The sequence below is a fragment of the Coregonus lavaretus genome, assembly GCF_964263955.1.
Source record: "Coregonus lavaretus genome assembly, chromosome: 33".
In the NCBI taxonomy this organism is placed as follows: domain Eukaryota; kingdom Metazoa; phylum Chordata; class Actinopteri; order Salmoniformes; family Salmonidae; genus Coregonus; species Coregonus lavaretus.
Genome location: NC_140020.1, coordinates 35420463 through 35436822, shown reverse-complemented (window position 1 = coordinate 35436822; position 16360 = coordinate 35420463). Strand labels below are relative to the sequence as shown.

Below are 16360 nucleotides of genomic sequence, written 5' to 3'. Positions count from 1 at the left end.
TCTATGGGGTTGAGATCTGGAGACTGGCTAGGCCACTCCAGGACCTTGAAATGCTTCTTACGAAGCCACTCCTTCGTTGCCCGTGCGGTGTGTTTGGGATCATTGTCATGCTGAAAGACCCAGCCACGTTTCATCTTCAATGCCCTTGCTGATGGAAGGAGGTTTTCACTCAAAATCTCACGATACATGGCCCCATTCATTATTTCCTTTACACGGATAAGTCATCCTGGTCCCTTTGCAGAAAAACAGCCCCAAACCATGATGTTTCCACCCCCATGCTTCACAGTAGGTATGGTGTTCTTTGGATGCAACTCAGCATTCTTTGTCCTCCAAACACGACGAGTTGAGTTTTTACCAAAAAGTTATATTTTGGTTTCATCTGACCATATGACATTCTCCCAATCCTCTTCTGGATCATCCAAATGCACTCTAGCAAACTTCAGACGGGCCTGGACATGTACTGGCTTAAGCAGGGGGACACGTCTAGCACTGCAGGATTTGAGTCCCTGGCGGCGTAGTGTGTTACTGATGGTAGGCTTTGTTACTTTGGTCCCAGCTCTCTGCAGGTCATTCACTAGGTCCCCCCGTGTGGTTCTGAGATTTTTGCTCACCGTTCTTGTGATCATTTTGACCCCACGGGGTGAGATCTTGCGTGGAGCCCCAGATCGAGGGAGATTATCAGTGGTCTTGTATGTCTTCCATTTCCTATTAATTGCTCCCACAGTTGATTTCTTCAAACCAAGCTGCTTACCTATTGCAGATTCAGTCTTCCCAGCCTGGTGCAGGTCTACAATTTTGTTTCTGGTGTCCTTTGACAGCTCTTTGGTCTTGGCCATAGCGGAGTTTGGAGTGTGACTGTTTGAGGTTGTGGACAGGTGTCTTTTATACTGATAACAAGTTCAAACAGGTGCCATTAATACAGGTAACGAGTGGAGGACAGAGGAGCCTCTTAAAGAAGAAGTTACAGGTCTGTGAGAGCCTCTTTCTCTGTCGTGGTCCTCTGTAGCTCAGCTGGTAGAGCACGGCGCTTGTAACGCCAAGGTAGTGGGTTCGATCCCCGGGACCACCCATACACAAAAAAATGTATGCACGCATGACTGTAAGTCGCTTTGGATAAAAGCGTCTGCTAAATGGCATATTATTATTATTATTATTATTATTATTATTATTATTATTAGAGCCAGAAATCTTGCTTGTTTGTAGGTGACCAAATACTTATTTTCCACCATAATTTGCAAATAAATTCATAAAAAATCCTACAATGTGATTTTCTGGATTTTTTTCTCTCAATTTGTCTGTCATAGTTGACGTGTACCTATGATGAAAATTACAGGCCTCTCTCATCTTTTTAAGTGGGTGAACTTGCACAATTGGTGGCTGACTAAATACTTTTTTTCCCCACTGTATACCCTGTATGGTGGTAAATAATCAACATACACTGCTAAATAATTTATAGAACACCCCTAAAACTCACCCCTCACCCCATCCCTGTGACCGCATGTGACATGACCAGGAAAAACTCTTGGAGGTGCATTGGCGTATCTTTTTCAAGGTCAGGTCACATGGTCTGTAAAAAAAAAATCTCCTAACCCAGCTAGCAGGAAGTCGCCTAATAATGCTGCACTTGTTGAGGTTATGACTTCTGTGGTAACTGAAGTTAATATATAGAGTTTTCTATTTTATGTTGGCTTGAAGGTACTACATGTTGGACATCATGATGCAGGAAAGGTGGTTTGCAGTCATTCGCTCAGGAGAGTGATGTTTTGTGTATTTAAAACACTGCTGTGCTGGGTGATTTGTTTTGAACTGTTCTGTCTGCATGGGTTCTCTTTAGCTCATGCCCCCTCCCTCTTTCTCTGTCTGTCTTGGGGTGCATTTGTAAATTGCCTCCAGTGTGTCAGAGTGCGCTCTGGGCCATTCATAAATTCAGAGCGTTGTCAGATTGTCCGTTCGTAAATTCTGAGCGTTTCGCTCTCGGAGCGTTCAGAGCACACACTGGACGCTCTGGCCGAGGAGTAGGGTCGATCCGAGCGTTCTGACCTCACAACGGCAGTCAAGCGCCCAAGCTAACTGGCTAAAGTTGGCTAGCTAGCTAGCTACTTCCAGACACAAATGAGAGAACACCTCACTGACCATTTTACTCGACCTAGAAGAGCTAGTTAGGCTGTTTTCATATTATCTGGAGCGTTAGGGACTGTAACTGTGCTGCTAGCAACAATTTAATTCAGTTGTTTGCCAACCTTTACTGACACCTGTCATATTCAATGGGTGTTGCGTGTTTGTAAATTCATCAGCTATTCTGTGCTCTGGCACACTCAAACGAGAGTGCTCTGAAATCCGAGTAGATAGCCAAAATGAATTTATGATCGCACCCTTGTTTTCCCATGCACGCTCGCACACGCACACACTCTTTTTCAAACTCCCTTTTTTTTGTTTCTCTCTCTCATTCCCTCTCTCTCCCATTCCCTCTCTCTCACCCAATTAACATGTGGGAGATTAACATGCAGTGATATACATAATTTGGCACCAATCCCTAAATATTTTGTGCCTGACACACACACACACACACACACACACACACACACACACTAAAACATTATATTGATATCATAGATACATTTACCTTGCATTTTTATTTAGATTTGGTTGTATTATTAACCTTGCATAGATTCAGCACGACTCATTCCTTCTCCATTCAATTCTCTATGAATGCAGCTTCTATATCACTCACAGATCCAGTGATTTTATTTATTTATTACCCTGTACTACTCAAATATCTCACTCCCACTTTCCCCCCTCCCATTGTTGGTGTCATGCCCCTCTGTTGGACCTGTAAATGAAAAGCATGTCCCCTGAACCCTCTGTGTGTGTATGTGTCTCCTGCCCTGGTCAGGTATTTACCCCCCTCCTGCTCCAGAGATGGTGGTGTGTGCCAGCTACCAGCCTCTACACCTCCTGGAGAAGAAGACCTCTGTACTGGGACAGATGGTACTGTCCAACATTCGTCATATAAATACCATAAGCACTACCAACTATCCAGCTGTGGTGATAAAAGTATATTTCTCGTTGTAAATTAGCCTGAGGCCTTATTTAAGAAATGTGCACTGAAACTGATCACTTTCCATGTAACTTACAACCCGTAATAGCCTATACGAATGTACCCAGGCCTCAGAACCAGCGGGGGGGGGGCGGTGGAGATTAAACGTGCCAACGAAGGCTTCTGTTCTGGGGCATGTTCTGCCCTATATGGATCGTTACCCTTGCCACACGTCTTCCATAATTTATACACCATTATAATTCCAGGATTCATCCCTGGTTTCTTAACTCTATATACTGTAGAACTTCCCCCTAAACCACAGACCCATACTCAATCCTAACGTTAGCCATTAGGACCATGAAGAAGATCTGACCCTGTATCAGTGCTTAGAAGCTACAGTCTTTCTATCTCCTGTGGTGTTCCAGGCGGATTCGTCGGAGCGGCTGCGGCACTACGGTCTGTCTCGGCTCTACAGCCACCCGGTCCTGGTGACCCGTACCCGCGCCTGCCCTCTGGTGCCGCCCCTCAAACCACCCCCTGTGCCCCGCTGGAAACTCATCCGACCCCGCAAGGAGACCACAATTACAGACGAGCCCCGGGGTGAGAGAAAGAGAGAGGGAGGGGTGAAAGTTGGTTAGGATGGAGGGTAAGGGGTGAAGCAGGGGAGGAAGTGTTGCGCAACAGTGGGGTGGGGTGAGGGGGTGAGAGAGGGCTGAGGGGAGAGGGAGGGTGGAAATGGAGGGAGAGGAGGAAAGGATGGTGAGAGGGAAGAAGGAGATTTAGTTAAGAGGTTGTGGGGGTGCTTTGACATCAGTACACTGTGACGAAAACAATTTACATCTTAGAAAACTATAAATCATAACACGTGTTGTTCTCTGCATAGAGCCACTGGTGGTGAAACCAGAGCAGTTCATCGAGATCTCCAGCCCCTTCCTCAACTACAGGCTGTTGACCATGCTTTCTGAGATGTATGTACCATACACAGCTACAACACACAGTGGATTTATTCTGAATGGACAAATTGAGGCAGTCAGTGGAGTCTAACCAGACCAGACTCCTCTGCCCAGTGTGTGTGTGTGTGTGTGTGTGTGTGTGCGTGCAGTATACCCCGTAGAGTCAGAACATCTTGGTTAGGCTCTTTAGCAATGTGGGCCTAAGTAGTCTAGTTAATGCCTCAGATGCAGACAGCTACTGGACATAGTTATCTGTATGTCTCAGATACATTGCCTTTAGAAAGTATTCACACCCCTTGACTTTTTCCACATTTTGTTGTGTTACAGCTTGAATTTTAAATTGATTAAATTGAGATTGTGTGTCGCTGGCCTACACACAATACCCCAAAATGTCAAAGTGGAATTATTTTTTAGACATTTTTACAAATTAATAATAAATGAGAAGCTGAAATGTCTTGAGTCAATAAGTATTCAACTTGTTTGTTATGGCATGCCTAAATAAGTTCAGGAGTAAAAATGTGCTTAATAAGTCACATATGAAGTTGCATGTGTGCAATAATAGTCATTCAAAAATCATGTTAAACACTATCTAACCTCATCTCTGTACCCCACACATAATATTACTTGTAAGATCCCTCAGTTGAGCAGTGAATTTTAAACACAGATTTAACCATAAAGATCAGGGAGGTTTTCCAATGCCTCATAAAGAAGGGCACCTATAGGTAGAGCATAAATTAAAAAAGGAGACATTGAATATCCCTTTGAGCATGGTGAAGTTATGAATTGCACTTTGGATGGTGTAACAATACACCCAGTCACTACAAAGATAGAGGCGTCCTTCCTAACTCAGTTGCTGGAGAGGTAGGAAACCGCTCAGTGATTTCACCAGCCAATGGTGACTATAAAACAGTTACAGAGTTGAATGGCTGTGATAGGAGAAAAATGTGGATGGATCAACAACATTGTAGATACTCCACAAGACTAATTCAATTGACAGAGTGAAAAGAAGGAATCCTGTACAGAATACAAATATTCCAAAACATGCATCCTGTTTGCAATAAGGCATTAAATTAAAACTGGAAAAGGTGTGGCAAAGAAATTAACTTTATGTCCTGAATAGAAATAGTTATGTTTGGGGCATATCCCACACAACACATCACTGAGTTCCACTCTTCATATTTTCAAGCATGGTGGTGGCTGCATCATGTTATGGGTATGCTTGTCATCGGCAAGGGAGTTTTTATGACAAAAATAAATGGAATAGAGCTAAGAACAGGCAAAATCTGCAAAATCTGCTTTCCAACAGACACTGGGAGACAAATTCACCTTTCAGCAGGACAATAACCTAAAATACAAATATATACATTGGAGTTGCTTACCAAGATGACATTGAATGTTCCTGAGTGGCCTAGTTACAGTTTTGACTTAAACTGACTTGAAAATCTGTGGCAAGACTTAAAAATGACTGTCTAGCAAAGATCAACAACCAACTTGACAGAGCTCGAAGAATTTTTTAAAGAATCATCTGCAAATATTGTACAATCCAGGTATGCAAAGCTCTTACAGACTTACCCAGAAAGACTCACAGTTGTAATTGCTGGCAAAAGTGATTCTAACGTATTGACTCAGGGGGTTGAATACTTATCTAATCAAGATATATTAGTTTTATTTTTTATTTGATTTGATTTTTTACAAATGTTAGAATTTTTCTTCCACTTTTAAATTATAATATTTTGTGTAGATCAATGACTAAAAATGACAATTAAATATTTTTGAATTCTACTTTGTAACACAACACAATTTTGAAAAAGTCAAGGGGTGTGAATACTTTCTGAAGGCACTGTAGGAGAGCATGTACTGTATGTCCACTAGGTGAACTAGACCTAATCTATGCTGAATGTTTCGATGCTCTCTCCCCTAACTCTTTCATTGTTCCCCCATGAATATTACAGATGTATGATCTTAATTCTAGCCAGTTTCCTACAGCAGGAAAATTATTCTGTAGCAACAGGAAAAGTGAATTATTATTTGGATTATAATGAATGAACATTTTTGTAGGGGTTGATACATTTTTCATAAGGGAAAATCAAGTCTGTAATTTCAAAGTGAAAATTACAAACTTTAGAAGCCTTTTTAAAACTCAAATACACTAAACGTTTTAAAATAATTCTGCAACAGGGTGATCAAATTAAGATTCTAAGTCTGTATGCAATATGTTGCGTTGGTGTGTAACAGTGTTCATTGACCTATCACTGTGGTTACTGTACCATATAGTGTAGTCTGTCATTGTATGTTTTGACATAATATATTAGTGTGAATAACTGTATGTCATACTGCCCATGGTGCGTGATGTGTATGATGTGTGTATAGGCCTACGATGCGTGTATTTGATATGACCTGTGTCTGTCTGTGTGTGTGATTCATGTATGTGATATGTGTGTGATGTTCACATATGTGATTTGATGTGAATGATGTGTGTGTATATGATGTTTGTATGCGATATGATGTGTATGACATGTGTTCCAAGGGAGGCCCAGCAGAGCAGTCACAGGAAGCATGCGTGCAGCTCCACGCTGATGTCCTTCGCTGAGACAGAGGAGAGTGAGAGCCAAGGGGCCCCGGAGCACAGCACTGCACAACACAGCATCAACTCACTGTACGAAGTGGACACAGCTGAGGTAGAATGGACACCACAGCCACTGAGCCACACCTGACCTGGTCAGTGAGAGGGGGTCTAGAAAAGAGAATAGTGTCCCCCAAACCCCCTCAGAGATGTGTACAGTACTAGACTTCCTGCTAGATCTCTCACTGTTAGTAAACATAAACTCATACACTGACCAAAAGCATTAGGCTTACAGTGGGTCATAGATCTCTCTCTGCTCTAGTCTCTCTCTCTCTCTCTCTCTCTCTCTCTCTCTCTCTCTCTCTCTCTCTCTCTCTCTCTCTCTCTCTCTCTCTCTCTCTCTCTCTCTCTCTCTCTCTCTCTCTCTCTCTCTCTCTCTCTCTCTCTCTCTCTCTCTCTCTCTCTCTCCCCCTCCCTCTCTCTCATTCTGCTAGTCTGTTTAGGGTTCATTAGGGCAACTTCAGTCATAGTGACAACACGATACTCACGCGCCCCCGTCCCAATGTCACTTCTGCTGTCTCCCAGGCGACCGGTGACCAGGGGGAGATCTGTACTAAAGACAGAAAAAAGAGATGGATGGATGGAGAGAGATAGAGAGAGAGAGAGAAAGTCAAAGAGTGGCTCGTCATCACATAAAGGGAGAGGTCGTATGCTCTGGCGATAAAAAAGCAGCTCAATTAGATGGTTAGCCATCGGTGTCCATGTCTCCTAGGGGGTTCATTACACTTCACTCCTATCTGCTGCCTGCTACCAACACAGAAAAAATGCATTAATAAAAATTGCGCTCTTGCGTAACGATAGCCAGTTATAGAGGGGTTAGCACTGTTTCAGCAGGGTCATTTGGTGTGTGTGTGCATGCGTGTGTTTGTGTTCCTGTGTGCTCAGGGCCATATGTAATGTGAAGTATAAAGGGTGTTTTTCTATAATAAACCACCCAGCCCAACCTTAGCCCAGCAGAGTGAAGTGAACATTTGTGTCTCCCAAAGGTGACAATAACGTGATCTCCCTAATAACATGATCTCCCTAATGCTCTGGACTACTGGGCCCACTCGGCCAATTTAGAGGAGAGCTGAAGTAGACTCTCCTATCAAAGAGCTGTTTTTACCTCAGGAATGCTAAGAATGTGGTTCACCACCTAAGCCCACTACAGTGACACAGCATCATCAATACTACATGACTAGAGATCCCAGATTGCAACAGGCCCCATAATGCTGCAGTTTCGTCCATGTAACTGACCCTATTGAACTACGAGCAAATAATGAATAAACTACTACAATTAACTTCTACATTTCACACAGTGCAGCTAGAGTTCTCTTGAGTTTTCAATAAGTCTTTCATTGCAGACACTTACAGTAGGAAGTAGCTTAAAGGTTAAAAAGTGTGTCTTAAGATGACAGACCAACTCTGGCTGACACTTGCTGCTGAAAATTAATGCCAAGTCACTTCATGATTGAATTGGAGTCGTCCCCATGAAGGATGGGATTGAAAGACAGGACCCATGCAGGGTTCTCCCCTTGATTTTTTAACAAGGTGGTGCTGCTGAGTACGGTGGGGGCTTTAAAAAAAACCCTGGCTTTAAATGAAAACATTATTGTATTTATTACATAGTGACGCAGCCAGTGCACAAGGTGGCGCAGTGCCACTCTTACATTATTTGGGGAGAACTGTGCCCTACCAACTGTAGGCCTACTGCCAGAGGGAAATAACATACTGAAGTTGTGTCTGTTCACTGAACCAAGGTTAATATAATTTTCTTATTTTATATTCATTTTTATTTCTATTAGTTAACATGTTTTCTGATTTACTCGTTTTTATTCAGTAAAGAAAAAAGTTTATATTTAGTTTTATATTTAGTTTCAGTTTAAATTTTAGTGTTAGGGGCAGGAAGTAGCATATGCATGGGAGGCTGGGAGCCATTTATGTGTTTTATAGTTTGTGTATTTTTTGGGATGTCAGTTTTTGCCACCGTGGGCCAGTAATGCATAAGGTGATGGGTCAGGTCATAGGTTAGGTTAGGTTTAAAGGTAAACTCAGCGAGATGACATACAGTGCCTTCGGAAAGTATTCAGATCCCTTAACTTTTTCCACATTTTGTTACGTTACAGCCCTTTAAAAAAAATGGATTTAAAAAAATCATCCTCAGCAATCTACACACAATACCCCATAATGACAAAGCGAAAACAGATTTTTATACATTTTTGCAAATTGATACAAAAATAAAAACAGCAATACCTTATTTAAATAAGTATTCAGACCCTTTTCTATGAAACTCGAAATTGAGCTCAGGTGCATCCTGTTTCCGTTGATCATCCTTGAGATGTATCTACAACTTGATTGGAGTCCACCTGTGGTTAATTCAATTGATTGGACACACCTGTCTACAGTTGAAGTCAGAAGTTTACATACACCTTAGCCAAATACATTTAAACTCAGTTTTTCACAATTCCTGACATTTAATCCTAGTAAAAATGCCCTGTCTTAGGTCAGTTAGGATCACCACTTTATTTTAAGAATGTGAAATGTCAGAATAATAGTATTTTATTTATTTAAGCTTTTATTTCTTTCATCACATTCCCAGTGGGTCAGAAGTTTACATACACGCAATTAGTATTTAGTAGCATTGCCTTTAAATTGTTTAACTTGGGTCAAACGTTTCGGGTAGCCTTCCACAAGCTTCCCACAATAAGTTGGGTGAATTCTGGCCCATTCCTCCTGACAGAGCTGGTGTAACTGAGTCAGGTTTGTAGGCCTTCTTGCTCGCACATGCTTTTTCAGTTCTGCCCACACATTTTCTATAGGATTGAGGTCAGGGCTGTGTGAAAGCCACTCCAATACCTTGACTTTGTTGTCCTTAAGCCATTTTGCCACAACTTTTGAAGTATGCTTGGGGTCATTGTCCATTTGGAAGACCCATTTGCGACCAAGCTTTAACTTCCTGACTGATGTCTTGAGATGTTGCTTCAATATATCCACATAATTTTCCTTTCTCGTGATGCCATCTATTTTGTGAAGTGCACCATCCCTCCTGCAGCAAAGCATCCCCACAGCATGATGCTGCCACCCCCGTGCTTTACGGTTGGGATGGTGTTCTTCAGCTTGCAAGCAACCCCCTTTTTCCTCCAAACATAATGATGGTCATTATGGCCAAACAGTTATATTTTTGTTTTATCAGACCAGAGGACATCTTTGTCCCCATGTGCAGTTGCAATCCGTAGTTGTCACGCCCTGGCTCTGGGGACTCTTATATGTTGAGCCAGGGTGTGTAGGGTCTATGTTTTGTGTTCTATGTTCAGTTTCTAGTTCATGTGTTTTCTAGGTTGGCCGGGGTGGTTCTCAATCAGAGGCAACGAGAATCAGCTGTTGCTTGTTGTCTCTGATTGGGAACCATACTTAGGCAGCCTGTGGTGCACTTGTGTTTTGTGGGATCTTGTTCCGTGTTGGTTTGTGTTGTTAACCGAGGACTTCACGTTTCGTTTTGTTGTTTTGTATTTTGTATCGTGTTGCCAGTACACTATTAAAAAGATGTACGCATATCACGCTGCGCCTTGGTCCAATCATTATGACGATCGTGACAGAAGATCCCACCAATACAGGACCAAGCAGCGTGCCCAGGAGCAATCACCGGAGGTAACGTTAGTGGATGTCCTCCTCGGTTGGGGGCAGATCACAGAGGAGGAGGCCGTCCGTTACCGGAGGGCGATGAAGGGGGAGACCCAGGCAGGAGAGGAGAAGCGGCGCCAACCGGGCCGTCGTCGGACAGGCGAGAGGCACCCCCAATACATTTTTTTTGGGGGGGGCACATGGCATGGACGACGGGGCTGCTGGAGTCAGATAAAGGGCGAGTTTGTGGACGAGGAGAGAAGGCCACCAGGTTACGGGGGCCATTGGTCATTAGAGGGAAGGAAAGTGTAGAGGCACGGCGAGAGGTACTGAGGTGTGTTACCAGTCCGGTCCGGCCCGTTCCTGATCCCCGCACAAGGCCAGTGGTGTGTGTTCCCAGTGCGGTCCGGCCTGTTCCTGTCCCTCGCACCAAGCCTGTGATGCGCGTCGCCAGCCCGGCCCGGCCTGTTCCTGCCCCTCGCACCAAGCCAATGGTGCGCGTCGCCAGCCCGGCCCGGCCCGTTCCTGCTCCCCGCACCAAGCCAATGGTGCGCGTTGCCAGCCCGGCCCGGCCCGTTCCTGCTCCCCGCACCAAGCCTATGGTGCGCGTCGTCAGCCCGGCCCGGCCTGTTCCTGCTCCCCGCACCAAGCCAGTGGTGCGCTTCGTCAGCCCGGTGCGGCCCGTTCCTGCTCCCCGCACCAAGCCTGTGGTGCGCGTCGCCAGCCCGGTCCGGCCCGTCCCTGCTCCCCGCACCAAGCCTGTGGTGCGCGTCGTCAGTCCGGCACAGCCCGTGCCTGTTTCACCGGTGCCTGGTCAATCCGCTCCACCGATGTCCAGTCCAGCTCCAACCAGCGGGACCAGACCAGGGGCGCTACGGGGGGGTTGTTAGAGGGTGGTGGTCACACCCGGCCCCTCCCCTGTTGGGTTTATGTTGGTGCGGTCGCAGTCCGCGCCTTTGTGGGGGGGGGGGGGGGGGGGGAACTCTATGTTCAGTTTCTAGTTCATGTGTTTTCTAGGTTGGCCGGGGTGGTTCTCAATCAGAGGCAACGAGAATCAGCTGTTGCTTGTTGTCTCTGATTGGGAACCATACTTTGGCAGCCTGTGGTGCACTTGTGTTTTGTGGGATCTTGTTCCGTGTTGGTTTGTGTTGTTAACCGAGGACTTCACGTTTCGTTTTGTTGTTTTGTATTTTGTATCGTGTTGCCAGTACACTATTAAAAAGATGTACGCATATCACGCTGCGCCTTGGTCCAATCATTATGACGATCGTGACAGTAGTCTGGCTTTTTTATGGTGGTTTTGGAGCAGTGGCTTCTTCCTTGATGAGTGGCCTTTCAGGTTATGTCGATATAGGACCCGTTTTACTGTGGATATAGATACCTTTATACCTGTTTCCTCCAGCATCTTCACAAGGTCCTTTGCTGTTGTTCTGGGATTAATTTAGTACGTTCATCTCTAGGAGACAGAACGCGTCTCCTTCCTGAGCGGTATGACGGCTGTGTGGTCCCATGGTGTTTATACTTGCGTACTATTGTTTGTACAGATGAACGTGGTACCTTCAGGTGTTTGGAAATTGCTCCCAAGGATGAACCAGACTTGTAGAGGTCTACAATTTTCTTTCTGAGGTCTTGGCTGATTTCTTTTGATTTTCCCATGATGTCAAGCAAAGAGGCACTGAGTTTGAAGGTAGGCCTTGAAATACATCCATAGGTACACCTCCAATTGATTAAAATGATGTCAATTAGCCTATCAAAAGCTTCTAAAGCCATGACATCATTTTCTGGAATTTTCCAAGCTGTTTAAAGGCATAGTCAACTTAATGTATGTAAACTTCTGACCCACTGGAATTGTGATACAGTGAATTACAAGTGAAATAATCTGTCTGTAAACAATTGTTGGAAAAATTACTTGTGTCATGCACAAAGTAGATGTCCTAACCGACTTGCCAAAACTATAGTTTGTTAACAAGAAATTTGTGGAGTGTTTGAAAAACGAGTTTTAATGACTCCAACCTAAGTGTATGTAAACTTCTGTCTTCAACTGTATATAAGGTCCCACAGTTGACAGTGCATGTCAGAGCAAAAACCAAGCCATGAGGTCGAAGGAATTGTCCGAAGAGCTCCGAGACAGGATTGTGTCAAGGCACAGATCTGTGGAAGGGTACCAAAACATTTCTGCAGCATTGAAGGTCATAAGAACACAGCAGCCTACATCATTCTTAAATGGAAGAAGTTTGGAACCACTAAGACTCTTCCTAGTGCTGGCTGCCCAGCCAAACTGAGCAATCGGGGGAGAAGGGTCTTGGTCAGGGAGGTGACCAAGAACCCGATGGTCACTCTGACAGAGCTCTAGAGTTCCTCTGTGGAGATTGGAGAACCTTCCAGAAGTAAAACCATCTCCGCAGCACTTCACCAATCAGGCCTTTATGGTAGAGTGACCAGACGGAAGCCACTCCTCAGTAAAAGGCACATGACAGCCTGCTTGGAGTTTGCCAAAAGGCACCTAAAGACTCTCAGACCATGAGAAACAAGATTATCTGGTATGATTAATCCAAGATTGAACTCTTTGGCCTGAATCATCATGCTGTGGAATGTTTTTCAGCGGAAGGGACTGGGATACTACTCAGGATCGAGGGAAAGATGAACAGAGAAAAGTACAGAGAGATCCTTGATGAAAACCTGCTCCAGACGCTCAGGACCTCGAACTAGGGCGAATGTTCGCCTTCCAACAGGACAACAACCCAAAGCACACAGCAAAGACAACGCAGGAGTTGCTTCGGGAAAAGTCTCTGAATGTCCTTGAGTGACCCAGCCAGAGCCCAGACTTGAACCCGATCTAACATCTCTGGAGAGACCTGAAAATAGCTGTGCTGCAACGCTCCCCATCCACCCTGACAGAGCTTGAGAGGATCTGCAGAGAAGAATGGGAGAAACTCCCCAAATACAGGTGTGCCAAGCTTGTAGCGTCATACTCGATGCTGTAATCGCTGCCAATGGTGCTTCAACAAAGTACAAATTAATGGGTCTGAATACTTATGTAAATGTGATATTTCTGTTTAGAAATATAAAATGTGCAAGAATTTGTAAAAACCTGTTTTTGCTTTGTCATTATGGGGGTGGATGAGGGGGCGAAAAATAATTTAATCAATTTTAGAATAAGGCTGTACCCTAACAAAATGTGGAAAAAGTAAAGGGTTCTGAATACTTTCCAAATGCACTGTAGATGCACCAAATAAACAGTATTAGTGGGTGAATTTCCTCAGTAACCATGAGCTTTGAAGCGTGAGGTTAAACGTCTCAGCTGTTTTGGTCCAATAGCTACCACATTGTAGCGGTGTGAAGTGCACCCGGGCACATGCGCAAACACTCTGTTTGACTGACTTGCATTACTCTCATCTCAATGGGCACGTTCCGCTGCTTAGACGTAGCTGACGCCTGCCAGATCTTACAACATCTGGATAGGTATTTTACGTATCAGCTAACCACATCATGGTCGCGTTCCCCTGTTTAGATGTTGCATGCGTCAACCAATGGTTGCATATCACGTTATTGACTGTGCAGTCGGCACAAGACTGCTATATCATATGATGTGGTTAGATGATCAAATCAAATTAAATTGTATTTGTGACATGCGCCGAATACGACAGGTGACCTTACAGTGACATGCTTACTTACAAGCCCTTAACCAACAATGCAGTTTTAAGTAAACAATAGATAAGTAAAAAATAAAAGCAGTAAAATAACAGTAAAAATAACAGTAGCGAGGCTATATACAGGGGGTGCCGGTACAGAGTCAATGTGCGGGGGCACCGGTTAGTCAAGGTAATTGAGGTGATATGTACATGTGGTATAGTTAAAGTGACTGCATAGATCATACATTTAGAGTAGCAGCAGCATAAAAGAGGGGGTGGGGGGACAGCGCAAATAGTCCGGGTAGCCATTTGATTAGCTGTTCAGGAGTCTTATGGCTTGGGGGTAGAAGCTTTTAAGAAGCCTTTTAGAACTAGACTTGGCGCTCCGGTACCGCTTGCCGTCTGTTAGCAGAGAGAACAGTCTATGACTAGGGTGGCTGGAGTCTTTGACAATTTTTAGGGCCTTCCTCTGACACTGCCTGGTATAGAGGTCCTGGATGGCAGGATACTTGGCCCCAGTGATGTACTGGGCCGTACGCACTACCCTCTGTAGTGCCTTCCGGTCGGAGGCCGAGCAGTTGCCATACCAGTCAGTGATGCAACCAGTCAGGATGCTCTCGATGGTGCAGCTGTATAACTTTTTGAGGATCTGGGGACCCATGCCAAATCTTTTCAGTCTCCTTAGAGGGAATAGGCTTTGTCGTGCCCTCTTCACGACTGTCTTGGTGTGTTTGGACCATGATAGTTTGTTGGTGATGTAGACACCAAGGAACTTGAAGCTCTCAACCTGCTCCTCTACAGTCCCGTCGATGAGAATGGGGTCGTGCTTGATCCTTCTTTTCCTGTAGTCCACAATCATCTCCTTTGTCTTGGATCACGTTGTGGGAGAGGTTGTTATCCTGGCACCACACGGCCAGGTCTCTGACCTCCTCCCTATAGGCTGTCTCATTGTTGTCGGTGATCAGGCCTACCACTGTTGTGTCGTCGGCAAACTTAATGATGGTGTTGGAGTCGTGCCTGGCCATGCAGTCATGGGTGAACAGCGAGTACAGGAGGGGACTGAGCGCACACCCCTGAGGGGCCCTTGTGTTGAGGATCAGCGTGGCAGATGTGTTGTTACCTACCCTTACCACCAGGGTGTTGGCCCGTCAGGAAGTCCAGGATCCAGTTGCAGAGGGAGGTGTTTAGTCCCAGGGTCCTAAGGGATAATGGTGTTGATGTGAGCCATGACCAGCTTTTCAAAGCACTTCATGGCTACAGACTTGAGTGCTACAGGTGTGTAGTCTTTTAGGCAGGTTACCTTAGTGTTATTGTGCACAGGGACTATAGTGGTCTGCTTGAAACATGTTGATATTACAGACTCAGTCAGGGACAGGTTGAAAATGTCAGTGAAGACACTTGCCAGTTGGTCACCGCATGCTCGGAGTACACATCCTGGTAATCTGTCTGTCCCTGCGTCCGGATGTTGACCTGTTTAAAGGTTTTACTCATATCGGCTATGGAGAGCGTGATCACACAGTCGTCCGGAACAGCTGATGCTCTCATGCATGCTTCAGTGTTGCTTGCCTCGAAGAGAGCATAGAAGTGATTTTTCTCGTCTGGTAGGCTCGTGTCACTGGGCAGCTCGCGGCTGTGTTTCCCTTTGTAGTCTGTAATAGTTTGCAAGTCCTGCCACATCCGACTATCGTCAGAGCCGGTGTAATACTATTAAATCTTAGTCCTGTATTGACGCTTTGCCTGTTTGATGGTTTGTCGGAGGGCATAGCGAGATTTCTTATAAGCGTCCAGGTTAGAATCCGGCTCCTTAATATCGGCAGCTCTACCCTTTAGCTCAGTGCAGATGTTGCCTGTAATCCATTGGTTGGGGTATGTACTTACGGTCACTGTGGGGACGACGTCATCGATGCACTTATTGATGAAGCCATTGACTGATGTGGTGTGCTCCTCAATGCCATTAAAACTACTAATTAGAACAGTATCTTTCAATGTAATAACAAAACAACTCACAATGTTCTATTGAACTCATTGTGTAAAAAAAAAAGTTTATGAGTCAGGGTTTGGGACAGGCACCTCTTAATATAAATATGTGTATAAACACTTCTACAGAAGTGGTGCAAATTGCAGTCCCACCCCAAAAAAGTCTCCAAACTAAGGATATTTATTTACATCATGATACGTTCTTATTCAATCGAAGGCAATAACAAACATATTTTTAAATGAATATAGCACTACTTTTGACCAGAGCCCTATCGGTATGTACTACTATGTAGTGAATAGGGTGCCATTTCAGATTCAGCCTCTCTATGTCTTAATTAGCTTGTTGAATGGAACATGACATGTAAGTGTTTTCATAATCCCTGGAACAGTTTCATAATCCCTGGAACTGAGAAGCATGCTCTGATACACAACACAATGCCTGGCCTCTACATTTGTTAACAAGCTAAGTAACACGATTACAGTCCACATGTAGTGTTCATTTAGCTGGGGAGGAAGGAGTCCCCTTGCCTTGTCACAT

The 16360-nt window shown here is 44.6% G+C and overlaps 1 protein-coding gene across 1 annotated transcript in view; it reads left to right on the top strand.

Moving 5' to 3' along the window:
* The window catches only part of adgb (androglobin), a gene marked incomplete at both ends in the record, with an annotated part of 103495 nt that overhangs the window by 41009 nt on the left and 46126 nt on the right, over nt 1-16360 (top strand). The window contains 4 exons of the mRNA XM_084151415.1: nt 2894-2988; nt 3463-3637; nt 3921-4005; nt 6518-6668. Coding sequence (XP_084007541.1) covers nt 2894-2988; nt 3463-3637; nt 3921-4005; nt 6518-6668 — 506 coding nt within the window. The remainder of the gene's footprint in view (nt 1-2893; nt 2989-3462; nt 3638-3920; nt 4006-6517; nt 6669-16360) is intronic.